Here is a 15193-nt window from a genome sequence, read left to right on the forward strand (position 1 = left end):
AAAGGTTATTTTAGGGAGTTCTGATGTGAGGTCCCGGGACAAAGGATGTCGTATGTTGTACAGATTGTAAAGGCAAAGTTGTGATTTTGGGCTATACAAAAAAAACAGACTGTACTTGTTACGGGGGTTCTGAAGTCTTAATTACCAGCTCAGATTACTGGAGATCATTCGTGTGACTTACTGTTCAAAGTTGATGTATTTGACAACAGTGGTGTTGGAGTCGTCCAGCCAGACGGCCCAGATGTCTGTGGAGGTCAGAGCGAAGTCCACCAGAGTCTCCTGTTGACAGACAGAGTTTAATTACATCTGTTATACAGAAGACAAAAGCAGAGATGGACGTACTACATGTCCTGATCTTAAATTGGTTGAGATATTGAATATTTCGGTCCTTTAGAAAAGGGGCCAAAGCAGAAACGAGTGAGGAACGTATTGTATCTGTAGAGATTATCATGTTTGAAAAGTTACAATACTTGATGTCTCTTCAGCGCCACAAACACACAGGACGGTGAAAAAGTTACTTTAATGTCCACGAAATGTGTTGCCGTGATTTATCTCAACTTGAACAACATATTATCTTAAGAATCACTTTGAGCATTCCAACACATTTCTGAGGCCTGAACTCAAAAAGTCAGATCAAATCCACGACTAACATCGGCACACATAAGTGACATCACAGCTCACCTGCGTGCTGAACAGAGAGGACAGGTGGTCCAGGCTGTAGCGGTTGTTGTCGGTGGCGACCAGCTGCAGGACGGTGAACTGTCCTCTCTGAGGGACGGACAGGTAGACGCACAGAACGAGGCCGGAGGAGGACGAGGAAACCCTCAGACGGTGACCCTGGCCCGACTGGCGCTTCAGTCCTCTGCAGGCCGGCATGTAGTCCAGCATGTCGGCCTCCAGCAGACACGCCTGCTCCTGAGGGGGGACAACAAGTACTCTTACTGATGTAGTACTTCATCCTGTACTACCTGTATGTACTGGAAATATTACAGAGTATCGGTGGAGAAGACCGGCAGCAACGCAGGACACCAACATGCAGAACGTGGTCTGGAGGTGTCAGCATGCTGCAGTACTGTTAGTACTTGTACTTTACTTTGATCATCACGATAATTAGAAGAGGACTCGTTTAAGGACTAAATATCTCAACGTATCAACTGATCAAAGAGGATTCAACAGCTTCCTGATGACCTCATGTTAAACTAGTTTGTTTGAACATCATCATCATCATGTAGATCTTCACTGTGTCTGTCTCACCCTGAAGGACCACATACGCAGCTTGTGGTCCTGACAGAGAGCGAAGATGAAGGAGTCTTCCTCCAGCTCTCTGACAGCCAGACTGAGCACCAGGTCAGCTGTCTGGTCCCCACGAATCGATGAGGGCATCCAGCCAGACAACCTCTGCATCATGGAGCTCCTCTTCAGCTCCACCACCGACATGCTGCCTGTAACACACACACACACACACACACACTCAGTGACCAATACCTATAAGTGTACAAGTGAAGGCATGTAGCTTTCAGAAGTGAATCTGTTTGAGACCATGTGGGGACCATATGGGACCACGTGAGACCATGTGAACCTGTCTGTGAGACCATATCAGAATCAGAACCATTTATTGCCAAGGAAGTTTGCACCTACAAGGAATTTGTCGTGGCGGTTGGTGCGTAACATTTAACAATAAACAATAACATGGGACCACATGAACCATGTCTTTACCTTGTATGTCGTGAGGAGGCAGAGAGACCACCATGATGCCTCCAGCAGGTGAAGCCAGAGCGTAGTGAGCCTCTCCGAACTGACTGATCCAGGCTGTGGAGGTCTGCCCCACTGAGCCGGGGATGAGGGCGCTGTGAGACGGATCATTCAGACTCAGCTTACCCACATCAGTGAAGATGGACTGCATGTGGAGCTCCGTCACCAGCTCCTGTGGAGGACAGACAGGTGAGTGGACGGGTACACGTGTCCTGGTATTTAACCAGCGTTTCTGCTGCCTCAGTGTTTTATCCTTCAATACAGATCGTTAACCAGCTGCTGACTTTAGATACCCTTCTTTCGCTGCTGCCTTTTCCATTGGCTGTTCCTGGAGGTCTTTTATTTAGCACTAAATCTGTGTAACAATGGGATTAACCCAACGGTCGCTGCAGCAGTCGGGACCAGCTGGGGGGTCACAAGGGATCAGTTCTACCGGCAGTTCACCTGTGAGCCACATGAGATCCTCATAAACCTGTGTGGGCTAGTATTCAACACGTCTTTGATGTTTTCAATAGCTCATCAAACGTTTGTCTCTTGTGATCAGCTGGTGACGACAGTCAGGAATTTACAGAGGACGTGGATCAGGTTTTACTTCTTCTGTGTTTGTTCTGTCTGTGGGAGTGAGAGGGTTAACTGTGTGTGTGTGTGTGTGTCCGTGTGAGTAGGTGTCTGTGTCCGTGTGAGTGTCTGTGTCCGTGTGACTGTGTGTGTAGGTGTCTGTGTGTAGGTGTCTGTGTGTAGGTGTGTTACTGTGTAGGTGTGTTATTGTGTAGGTGTGTTACTGTGTAGGTGTGTTACTGTGTAGGTGTCTGTGTAGGTGTGTGTGTGTCTTACTGTGTAAGTGTCTGTGTAGGTGTGTGTCTGTTACTGTGTTGGTGTCTGTGTGTCTGTGTGTTACTGTGTAAGTGTCTGTGTGTGTAGGTGTGTGTGTCTGTGTGTAAGTGTCTGTGTGTCACTCACACTGCGGTACATGCGTGTTGGGTGAGGCAGCACCAGTCTGTGGACGCTCTGATTGGTGGAGACCAGGATGATGACGTTGTTCAAGGTCTCGTGGACGTGAACTCCTCCAGGAAGAACGCTGCAGTGAGTCAGCTGGAGTCTCACAGCGTTGTTCAGCAGGTTGGTGTCCAGAGACTGTTCCACCAGGTGAACACTGTCACCTGTAGTACACCTGTACACACACACACACACACACACACACACACACACACACACACACACACACACACACACACACACACACACACACACACACACACACACACACACACACACACACACACACACACACACACACACACACACACACACACACACACTTAAGTCTTGCATCCTTTCCTTGCTAGGTTTTTTTTTTTTTTACTGTCCTATACATAAACATTTGGGGTGGAAAAAAAAATCGATACAGCATAGTATCACGATATTTTGCGTGGCGATATTGTATCGATACACGGAAGCCAAGTATTGATATTTTATAATATAAATAAACTTTTTGGTACTAGAATAATAAAATCAATTGCTTTTTCAGTCCACTAGATGGTGCCGAGTTGTTTTCTGGTGAGGTCAGCAAAGGTGCCGGGTTAGCGTGATTGGTCAAAACAAAGATGGAGACATCAGAGAAAGAAATCAGAAATGCACCATCCGAGTTTAAATCAGACGCCTGGACTTATTTTGGATTTTTTAACAAGGAAGGGAAGAAGGACATGGATGCGACACATGGATGCAACACCGTCTTTGAGTACAGCAGAAAGAGTTGCATTAACTTGCGATGCGTGGACGTCAAGCGCAGTGGATTCCTATGTGACTATAACAGCACAATATCTCAGAGGACTGGACACTGCTGTCTCACGTTCTCCAAACTAGAGCAGTACACGTAAGTCACACCGGGGCAAACATTACAGACGACCTGCTAAATGCAGCACAAGATGGGGGATTGCCGACAAAAACCTGGTGGTTGTAACAACGCTTCTAACGTGGGCGTTGCCGTTCAGTTAGCGGGATTCCTGCATGTGAAGTTTTTCACTCACACGCTCAATCTGGCCTCACAACGGGGTTAAATCTGCCAACAGTAGCCAGGCTCATGGGGAGAGTGCAGCGCATAACTGGCTCTCTGCCTCGACGTCCACGCATCACAAGTTATACTGAGTTATACAACTCTAATATCATATAACGTGTCTATAACTTATATAAATGAGTTATAGACACGTTTGCATTCAGTTAAGTTGGACTATGTAGTAATACAAACAGTTCAGTTTGTCAGGTGCAACATTTATGACATTGTTGGTCAGTCTGTCTGCTTGACGTGAGATGAACAGGCTGAAAACTTTATCTTATTAGATAAAACATGTTGACACAGTTTTCCTTTGGGGACATCATTTGAAGTTGAAAAAAGTAAGAAATTGCAAAATATGTTATCGCAATACTCAGCATATCGCAGTATCGTGATAATATCATATCGCGGGACCTCTGGTGATTCCCACCCCTAATATACACATTTACCAAATCTGACCTCTGCATTTAACCCATCCCTCCCTATTGGGACCAGTGGGCTGCTAGACTTCGGCATAGGACATGTAGCAGGATCGAACCCTCTCTACGCATTGAGCCACGGCATCTTAGTCCCTCCCACCAGGGATGCATGGAGGAAACCATGCGAGGAGAGAGGAACGAGGAAATATGTTTTAGGAGACATGAGACGTCCTTTCCTCAGTTGCGTCACGTGAAGCGACGTCTGTTTCTGATGACGGTGCTGATGATCACAGCTGATCAGCTGTCAGTCGGCCTTAACAGCTGGAGAGACTTTTGATAAGTTTGTGTCTGTTCCCATGATCACTGTACTTAATAACAGTAACTAATAATACTAATAACTAATAAAGACACACAGTAATCACCACTGTAGAGGTGTTTCTCTCTGTAGTCTGTTAATAAACTGTGTCCTGTGTTCTGTTTATAAGCACAGGATCCATTTCTACCAGCGGAATGCGATCGTCTTATTGATGAATTATTTGCGTCTGTACGTTTTGAAATTCAGATTGTGACGTCATTATTAAATAACCCAGAATATGATTATTGTTTCTCTTAAATGATAAAACTCATCAAACCCGACTGTTAGAGCCAAATATGGTGTTATAAATACCGGTGTATTTCTTTGTGTGTACATTGGGTGGCGCTGTGTTCCTCTCCTGGGCTAGGGTATATAGGTCCTGAGCTCGCTGTGTTTGTCAGGTGTTTGACCCCGGAAGGGCAAACGGTTTTGACCGCGATACGCTACACATTTACTGCATCGTGGGAAAGAGTGGCTTTCGTGTACATTGTTCCACGACGAAAATAAATGCGCTATAGATCATCAAACAAAGGTCTCTGTGATGTGTTGAATGCACCACACCTCACAGATAGTTTAGCATAGCCTACAGCAAGCGCGTCAACCAGGCTACTCCGGAGGGAGGAGCACCTCAGGAGCTTACAGCCACACGACTGGGCTTCTTTAACACCGACAATCAGGAATGAACAGCCTCACGTGACTGAATGAAATGATGATAAATGATGTAGAAAGCTCTCTGACTTTAATTGTTTCCATAATAAAAGTTATTGATCTCAGTCACCACAGAAAGGTCGACCCTCTCCACAGACAATGGAGATATTCTCATCTTCTTGAACAATGTTTAAAGTTGTAGACCATTTCACAGTAATGTAACATTATTGTGTATTTGAATGACATAACCTGACAGGAAGTAAACATAGACTCAAGTTGTTTCCGAGCAGTTCAGTTCAGTCTAAACAGTGGAAGGTAGCTCACTGGCTGTTTCTTTCTTTCAGTATTGATGAAAGGACGAGGGCATCAACATACCTCATGATGCACTTAAACTTAACAGAAGTGAGTATTCTTGAATGTTTTATTTTTATTTATTTATTTCATTTCATTTCAAATTGGACATCTTCAATATCTTTGTTTTCATGTAAGACTATAGCCCAAAGTGATTTGTTTTAAGTGTTCTTGAAGTTCTTTAGTTATATTTGGCTCCTCCCCTTTTCTTTGCTGATCAGAAAAATGATCCGAACCGTGAGCTTTGTGATCCGTTGCACCCATAATATAATAAGACCAATAGTTTTGACAACCCTATAATCTATGTGATTATATATGAATGTATGATACATTAATCAATAATCACATAGATGATAGATTAATGCATCATATCTATATGAAGATGATCGGAGTATCTCACCAGTGGATGAATCTGTTGCTGGTGACTGAGAGCAGCTTCCTACTGTCTTCATAATGAAACGCTCCGGCACTGTCGGGGAACTTCAGTCCTCCAGGGAGAGCACCTGTAGACAGGAAGTAGTACTTAAATAATACTGGAAGTAATACTTAAATAATACTGGAAGTAATACTTAAATAATACTGGAAGTAATACTTAAATAATACTGGAAGTAATACTTAAATAATACTGGAAGTAATACTTAAATAATACTGGAAGTAATACTTAAATAATACTGGAAGTAATACTTAAATAATACTGGAAGTAATACTTAAATAATACTGGAAGTAATACTTAAATAATACTGGAAGTAATACTTAAATAATACTGGAAGTAATACTTAAATAATACTGGAAGTAATACTTAAATAATACTGGAAGTAATACTTAAATAATACTGGAAATAATACTTAAATAATACTGGAAATAATACTTAAATAATACTGGAAATACATTTCTGATAATACTTCTACTTCAGTAACATGAGTACTCTTAATTATAAAACCGGTACTTCAAAAAGATTTCTGATAATACTTCTACTTATGAAGGTAATTTACTCGTTACTAGTTAAAGTGAACTTACTAACACTAAATGTGACATCTGGAGCTGCTGTTCTGACATTAATATAACTATTATTATGGTTATTATGGTATTACGGTATCTATTGGCGATAAGTTAATAATAATTCTTCCCAACAATATGAATATAATAGAAAATATAACACTGACATCATTAACAGTACTCTTGTTCCTAAACTAAATGATGGAGTATCACAGTTTAAGACTTAAACTGGCTAAGAAGGCTCCATCATTGTCTGGAGAAGGTGGTGGAGAGGACGACTCTGGAGAAACTATTCTCCAGATTGGATAACCAGGACCACCTACTGCAGGGACAGCCTGATCCAGATACAGGAGAACATTCTGCAACAAGACTTCATAATAAATCATCCACTAGACATGCATATAACATAGAACACTGCTACACTGTTGTTTGGCTAAATCTCTGCACTACTGTTTAGTTAGTTAATTTAATATGATTCTATTTACTATATATTGAGCATTTTTATAGTTAATATTTTTACTGTTACTTTATTTACCTGTACCATAAATGCTGCTGTTGCGAACATATTTCCCCTCGCGTGATTAATAAAGTAACATCTATCTATTAGCTGTTAGCTAGCATTCAGCGCTATGTGAGCTAGCATGCAGCGTGTTAGCGGTGCTAGCTGTTGTTAGCATGTCCTGAGTGCTAACAGCAGCAGCCTGAGCACAGACAACACGAGAGAGACGGGCAGCAGAGCTGACCGGATCGTTTACCTGGAAGATTTACGGTCACATCTCTGAATCTGTGCAGAGTTTCTCTCTCAAATCCGCAGATCTCGATGAAGCTACGCTCCAACACCGCCGCCATCTTGTTTACCTCATGCGACTGTGACGTCAGCGGGAAAGAGGCCGCGCGCTACGGTTTCAAACATTTAAAGAGACAGTACACACCGGAAGATGTGTTATACTAATTATATATATATTAGTATATATACTGTAGATATATATGTTTTCCTGTGAAAAGAAAAATGGCATCTGATAAATAATTGAAGGATGTCATTCGTTTTTAATAATTATTCTGCCTGCTTGTTTCAGAGTATTTACTGTCGACGTATTTATACATATATATAATATAATATAATATATATATATACACTATATACATTTAAATGTATATATATGTATATATTTATATGTTGTTTAATAATAATTTGTTACAATTTAAGATTTTAAATGTATATGACACATTCTGTCACTTTTATTGTCTTCAGATTATTTATATTTGCAGATTAATGTTTGAAATATCTATCAATGTATATGCACGTATGTATATATAAATATATATAAATATATATTTATTTATACGTATATATGTACTTTTTGAATGTATGTCATAGTGTGACACTTTCCAGAGTGGTGTGTAGAGTGAATCGGGTGAACAGAGGACCGAAGGAGACACACAGCTGCTGTCTGTAGCTCTTTGTCTGTAGTTTCTAAGAGAAACGCCGAACGCTGAGCGTCTCTTTATGACGCCCTGCTGGCTCAGGCTGTTTGGACAAAAGGCTTCAGCTGCTCAGGTGCTATAAAGAGTAGCAGCTGCTCCACAGGTAGCACTCAACCACCACAGACAGCAGCAACATCAGCAACCAGAGAGGCAACATGACTTCCAGCAGCATGAACATGGGCAGGGTGAGAACGAGCGATCAACACGACAGGAACAGGAACACTGAACACAGACATAAGTCACTGTTTCTAAACGCTTTGTAGCTTTTAACTAACGCCTTTATTCACGTTATTTAGTTACTTTAGTTTACATGAACGTCAGCAATAAGAAACATGTTCATGAGATCTTGTAAGAACATCAGGAGCTTGTGAAGTCACATCCTCTAAAAAAAGAAAACCTCCAGTTGTGAGGATTTGTTCTTTCATCCTGATAGAAAGATGAGCGTCATGTCTCCGGTCTCTTTCTTCTGTCTCCCGTTTGATCTCCCGTCTCCTTGTCAGGTGGCCTTCTACGAGGACAGGAACTTCCAGGGCCGGTCCTACGAGTGCAGCAGCGACTGTGCCGACATGTCGTCCTACCTGAGCAGGTGTCAGTCCTGCAGGGTGGAGAGAGGCTGCTTCATGGTCTACGACCGCACCAACTTCACGGGGAACCAGTTCTTCCTGAGGAGGGGCGAGTACTCCGACTACCACAGCATGATGGGAATGAGCGACTGCATCAGGTCCTGTCGCATGATCCCCATGGTAACCACACAACCAATCACAGCACGGCGCTGAAATCTACTTCAGACGTGACCGTAACAGTACAGATGAAGTGACACACATCGCCGTCCTATGACATCATAGTGTGTAGTAGTGTTAGTGTCGTCACAGCTGTGTGTTTAGTAAACATGTTAGGTTTTAGGGTCATTTCATAACTTACAGTGAAGTATAGAAGTTCATTATAGTTCATTATAAATCCAATACTATTTATATTAAGTAGTTTATAAAAACATTTTCATAAAACAAGTGGAATATATCTTCTTCAAATCACTGACATCCAGTCATTCCTGTTGACTCTCTAAGAAAAGAACTAAATCATCTGTAAAACCTCTCACATGTTATGGATCATCTGATATTTTAAATCGGCCACATGATATGAAAACAAATGTAATCTAGGCTATTAAAACTCCTTAAACGCTGGAGATTAAAATCTATATATGAAGCTTCGTATATAATAATCAATGAATATGTCCATTAATCAATGTATTGATCTGGTGTAGCAGGCAAACAAGTGTCAGCAGCAGCTAATTAAAGTGGAAAATTAGGATGTTTTGAGCTTCCTTCACAATAAAAGCTCACACTGAGAATTAATGTATTTGTCAACTGTAAAGTAGGAAGAAAGATATTCTCTCCTTAAATCTTCCATGTTGTTTCATTAAAAGATGTTTCAGGGTTTTGTTCAGACATCTTATCTTTCTGGATGAGCTGATGATGTTTTAAGGAATTTGATTTTGATAGTACAGTTTCTCTGGGTGTCTGTGTGTTTGAATACAGTACACAGAAGAGTACAGGTGTTGTAACAACCTCTGATTATTGATTGTTGTTTCAGCACCGCAGCTAGTACAGGATGAAGATCTACGAGAGGGAGAACTTCGGAGGCCAGAGTAACGAGCTGATGGACGACTGCAACAACGTGATGGATCATTACCGTATGTCCAACTGCATGTCCTGTCACGTGATGGACGGTCACTGGCTGATGTACGAGCAGCCTCAGTACAGAGGCAGGATGATGTACATGAGGCCTAGAGAGTACAGGAACGTCATGAACATGGGCATGAGCAGCATGAGGTTCATGAGCATGAGGCGCATCAGTGACTCCTACTACTAGTCACCAAGGAAACACAAACGACACCATAATAAAGCTCTCTTTTTCCTGATTTAATTCTCTCCGGAAAGACAGAACTCATATTTTAGTCATTTGTAATTATTTAGCATCAGTGAAACGACTTACCTGCTGCCTACAGAGACAAATATGTGCAAGAGAATTCAGTTCAATTTATTTTGTATTGCCTCAGAGTGCTTTACAATCTGAACACGTGCGACATCGTCTGACCTTTGACCCTCACATCAGAACAGGAAAAACTCCCCAAAATCCCTTTAACTGGGAGAAAAGAGGAAGAGACCTCAGAGATCAACAGAGGAGGATCCTCATCATCATCATCCTCCTCCTCTATCAGGATGGACAGAAGTGTGATGTCATGTGTACAGAATGAACAACACAGTTACAACACATTCAATGCATATGACAGAAATGATTCATATAATAACAGTAGTAAGCAGAATAATGATGGAAACATTATGACTACTAGTAATAACAGCAGCAGTGGATATAGTAGAATTATAATGATAATTAAGCTGCGAGCAGCATTGATCGGGCCCTCGCAACTTCACGCACGTCGAGGGGACTGAAAGGACTCTGGGTGACGCAGCCGTGAATGTGAGATGATATTTCAGGCGTCGACCAGCAGCGTAGCAAGATCATGTTGCCAGGTCTTAAGCCTCAAATGTTTAGAGTGTACCTCCGATACAATCATAAATGTAAGCCTTTAAAGATCATTAAGAAAATGAATGTGTGTGAATGTGCTTCAGTGTTTGTAACATAACAGACTGTCAGTTTACTGGGATGGGGTTCAACTCCCTGCAGTGTCCTGCTGATTGTATTTGGACTTACATGAAAGTTAACAGAACAGTAGTGCCATTTGCTGTTACTTGAACACTTTAATTTAACACTGTTTACATTTTAAGCTCTTCTGTAACTTTAGATTGTAGTGTGAAGCATTCATTGTAACGTTTAACCTGATTGTCATGAAGAAGCTCTGGACAGATCATTTATACTAATGCCCACTGACATGGTTTGAAAATCCACTGTTATCTAACGTTTGCTCTCCAAGCATCTTAGTTTGCACATATTTAGATCAGAGAAGTCTTTTTCTCATGGTGTGCCCACAAACCCTTTCAATAAGTTCACTGTTTGGGCCGCTGCAATTATAGAATCCTGCTTACGTCCGTGCTTATCAGTAGGTGGCGCTATGACTATGAGTTAATATTGGCATGCAGAAGTCCTAAAGCCATGACAGTCAACAAGCATGTCAAGTTTGGGACAGTTTTGACAAAGTACAGTCGAGTTACAGTCGAGTTACAACAGCTTGATGGATGATGGTGAACCATGTAAAATGGCCATCACACCATATCCACGTCGTTCGATGAAACCTAAAGCTTTTAGTAACTTTTAATCGCTAAGGTCTTTAGATTGTTCTGACCAAATTCTAAGCTGATCGGATTAATTCCCTAGGAGGAGTTCATAGTACAGCACCTGGAAATGGAAAAAAAACACGAGAAATTCATACAAAATTCAAAATGGCTGACTTCCGGTTGGGTTTAGAGCTTAGACCCCTAAGACTTTTTTTTAAGTCTACATGTGATACACCTGCTTACCAAATTTTATACATCTAGGTGAAACATACTGCGAGGGCTGCATCATAGAAATATTGTAGGGGGCGCTATCGAGCCGACTTGCCACTCTGAAGCATTAAAATCACATTAGATAACTACATTCAGGATTTTAAATGTGTGTGACAAGTTTGATTATGTTTTGAGCATGTTTAGCCCCTCAAAAACACCTTAGTTTTTCATGACGAAGAATGCGTCGCCACAGCAACCCTAACCCTTTTTGCGACGAAACACGTGCAATAATAAACATTATAATAACAATAGGTCCTCTGCTCCGACTACGTCGGTGCTCGGGCCCTAATGATATAGCAGTGGGTGTCAGCAGGACGAGGGTCCAGATTAAACCAGGATCCAAAAACAAAAGACTCTGAGGAAGAAGGAAAGTTAATAATGTGCATTAATGGGACATAAATTCATAGAGAAGGAAAGAGGAGAGAGAGAAGAGGATAGAGAAGCTCAGTCAGTGGTGGGCCGTCAGGGCCTGCAAGGCCTTCTCTGCTGGCCTAAACTGAATCACAAAGCTATATCTATTTTATAGTTTAATAATTGTTCTTAAATACACTACATGTATTATAATTTATATAAATATTTTCCCCATTATCTTATGTTCTCATTGCACAGCTACTGTCTTCCTCAGTTGCTCTGCTTCCAGTGCAGCTTGTTTTAAGTAGAGCTTTTATCCAATCAGATCTCACCTCTGTGTCTCTAGGTAAGAACAGAGGCCCGAGGCCTGCAGACTCACAAGTGCATCCATGTGCAGTTTAAGTGAATGGGGACGATATTGTTGATTGTCATAGTCTTCAACCAATCAGATCTTTAGTTTGACATGTTGGGCGTATTCTTTGACGTATCAGAGCCTGCTCGCCGGCCTATAATGACGTCAGCATTAGTGCAGCTCAGTGTCTGCCGCGAGGTACAGAGTGCGCTGTGATTGGTCAGTGGGCGAGCACGTGACTATCGTGAAACTTAACAGCAGAGGCATGTCGGGTAGTGAATCACATCACGTGATGCAGCTCAGCCAATCAAATATGGGCATTCTGACTGAGTGAGATGCACCATGACACAGGTGGCTGAGACGAGGAAAGACACTGCAGAGCAATACAAGTTTCACAAGTTGTGAAAGTAAAATCATAAGACGATCTCTTTGGGCCGCGACTTGTCATTAAGGAGTGATGGTGGGTCCCACAGCCAGACCAGCTGAGAACCACTGTCCTCCATGAGCGCAGAAAACATTATATTCTCCTGAATATAAGCTTCTGCATTTTCCAGATGCTCTAGTACTATTCAAACGTATTGCAAGTCTCGTACCGAACGGTACGTACATTTAATACGTACATAGTTACAGCCTTAGAAACTGATAATATATGTGGTGCCATCATGTGGTTATAATGTGGTATTTCAGCTGCAGGACAACAGTGAAGGCCTAGGTATAAAATGCACGGCCCGCCACTGAGCTCAGTGTATCCTATCCTTCACTGAGGTCTTACCTGAGTCCTACATAAGTCTTACTTGAGTCCTACATAAGTCCTACCTGAGTCCTACAGAAGTCCTACAGAAGTCCTACATAAGTCTTACCTGAGTCCTACATAAGTCTTACCTGAGTCCTACATAAGTCCTACCTGAGTCCTACATAAGTCTTACTTGAGTCCAACTTGAGTCCTACATAAGTGCTACCTGAGTCCTACCTGAGTCCTAAATAAGTTCTACCTGAGTCCTACATAAGTCCTACCTGGGTCCTACTTGAGTCCTACCTGAGTCATACATAAGTCCTACCTGAGTCCTACATAAGTCTTACCTGAGTCCTACATAAGTCCTACCTGAGTCCTACATAAGTCTTACCTGAGTCCTACATAAGTCTCACGCGAGTCCTACATAAGTCCTACCTGAGTCCTACATAAGTTCTACCTGAGTCCTACATAAGTCCTACCTGAGTCCTACATAAGTCTTACTTGAGTCCTACATAAGTCCTACCTGAGTCCTACAGAAGTCCTACATAAGTCCTACAGAAGTCCTACATAAGTCTTACCTGAGTCCTACATAAGTCTTACCTGAGTCCTACATAAGTCCTACCTGAGTCCTACATAAGTCTTACTTGAGTCCTACTTGAGTCCTACATAAGTGCTACCTGAGTCCTACCTGAGTCCTAAATAAGTTCTACCTGAGTCCTACATAAGTCCTACCTGGGTCCTACTTGAGTCCTACCTGAGTCATACATAAGTCCTACCTGAGTCCTACATAAGTCTTACCTGAGTCCTACATAAGTCCTACCTGAGTCCTACATAAGTCCTACCTGAGTCCTACATAAGTCTTACCTGAGTCCTACATAAGTCCTACCTGAGTCCTACATAAGTCCTACCTGAGTCCTACATAAGTCCTACCTGACTCCTACATAAGTCCTACCTGGGTCCTACTTGAGTCCAACATAAGTCCTACCTGAGTCCTACCTGACTCCTACATAAGTCCTACCTGAGTCCTACCTGACTCCTACATAAGTCCTACCTGAGTCCTACCTGAGTCCTACATAAGTCCTACCTGAGTCCTACATAAGTCTTACCTGAGTCCTACATAAGTCCTACCTGAGTCCTACCTGAGTGCTACCTGAGTCCTACATAAGTCTTACCTGAGTCCTACCTGAGTCCTACATAAGTCCTACCTGAGTCCTACATAAGTCTTACCTGAGTCCTACCTGAGTCCTACATAAGTCTTACCTGAGTCCTACCTGAGTCCTACTTAAGTCCTACCTGAATCCTACCTGAGTCCTACATAAGTCCTACCTGAGTCCTACATAAGTCTTACCTGAGACCTACATAAGTCCTACCTGAGTCCTACATAAATCCTACCTGGGTCCTACTTGAGTCCTACGTAAGTCCTACCTGAGTCCTACCTGAGTCATACATAAGTCCTACCTGAGTCCTACCTGAGTCCTATATAAGTCTTACTTGAGTCTTACCTGAGACCTACATAAGTCCTACCTGAGTCCTACATAAGTCCTACCTGGGTCCTACTTGAGTCCTACATAAGTCTTACTTGAGTCTTACCTGAGACCTACATAAGTCCTACCTGAGTCCTACATAAGTCCTACCTGGGTCCTACTTGAGTCCTAGTTGAGTCCTACATAAGTCCTACATAAGTCCTACCTGAGTCCTACATAAGTCTTACCTGAGTCCTACCTGAGTCCTACATAAGTCTTACCTGAGTCCTACATAAGTCCTACCTGAGTCCTACATAAGTCTTACCTGAGTCCTACATAAGTCCTACCTGAGTCCTACATAAGTCTTACCTGAGTCCTACATAAGTCTCACCTGAGTCCTACATAAGTGCTACCTGAGTCCTACATAAGTCCTACCTGACTCCTACATAAGTCCTACCTGGGTCCTACTTGAGTCCTACATAAGTCCTACATAAGTCCTACCTGAGTTCTACCTGACTCCTACATAAGTCCTACCTGAGTCCTACATAAGTCCTACCTGAGTCCTACATAAGTCTTATCTGAGTCCTACCTGAGTCCTACATAAGTCTTACCTGAGTCCTACCTGAATCCTACCTGAGTCCTACATAAGTCTTACCTGAGACCTACATAAGTCCTACCTGAGTCCTACATAAGTCCTACCTGGGTCCTACTTGAGTCCTACATAAGTCCTACATA

At 42.2% G+C, this 15193-nt stretch overlaps 1 protein-coding gene and 1 pseudogene across 4 annotated transcripts in view; one reads left to right on the top strand and one right to left on the bottom strand.

The window, feature by feature from the left end:
- Positions 1 to 7436, bottom strand: part of nup160 (nucleoporin 160) — a 16896-nt gene extending 9460 nt beyond the window's left edge. For 2 of the 4 annotated variants that reach the window (XM_076085334.1, XM_076085332.1), the window contains exons 1-8: positions 7327 to 7429; positions 6895 to 6930; positions 5976 to 6078; positions 2713 to 2923; positions 1717 to 1924; positions 1255 to 1442; positions 682 to 915; positions 182 to 279 (exon numbers count right to left, since the gene is read on the bottom strand). In XM_076085334.1, the coding sequence (XP_075941449.1) occupies positions 182 to 279; positions 682 to 915; positions 1255 to 1442; positions 1717 to 1924; positions 2713 to 2923; positions 5976 to 6078; positions 6895 to 6930; positions 7327 to 7420 (1172 nt within the window). In that variant the 5' untranslated portion in view covers positions 7421 to 7429. Of the gene's footprint in view, positions 1 to 181; positions 280 to 681; positions 916 to 1254; positions 1443 to 1716; positions 1925 to 2712; positions 2924 to 5975; positions 6079 to 6894; positions 6931 to 7326 lie in introns of all 4 variants that reach the window. The other 2 variants (XM_076085336.1, XM_076085335.1) reach the window with 1 other exon arrangement.
- A 766-nt stretch (positions 7437 to 8202) lies between these two features.
- On the top strand, positions 8203 to 9925 carry LOC142943684 (gamma-crystallin M2-like; annotated as a pseudogene).
- Positions 9926 to 15193: the final 5268 nt, after the last annotated feature.

This window comes from Anarhichas minor, unplaced genomic scaffold, assembly GCF_050575085.1.
Source record: "Anarhichas minor isolate MPS153535 unplaced genomic scaffold, ASM5057508v1 ptg000151l, whole genome shotgun sequence".
NCBI lineage: Eukaryota > Metazoa > Chordata > Actinopteri > Perciformes > Anarhichadidae > Anarhichas > Anarhichas minor.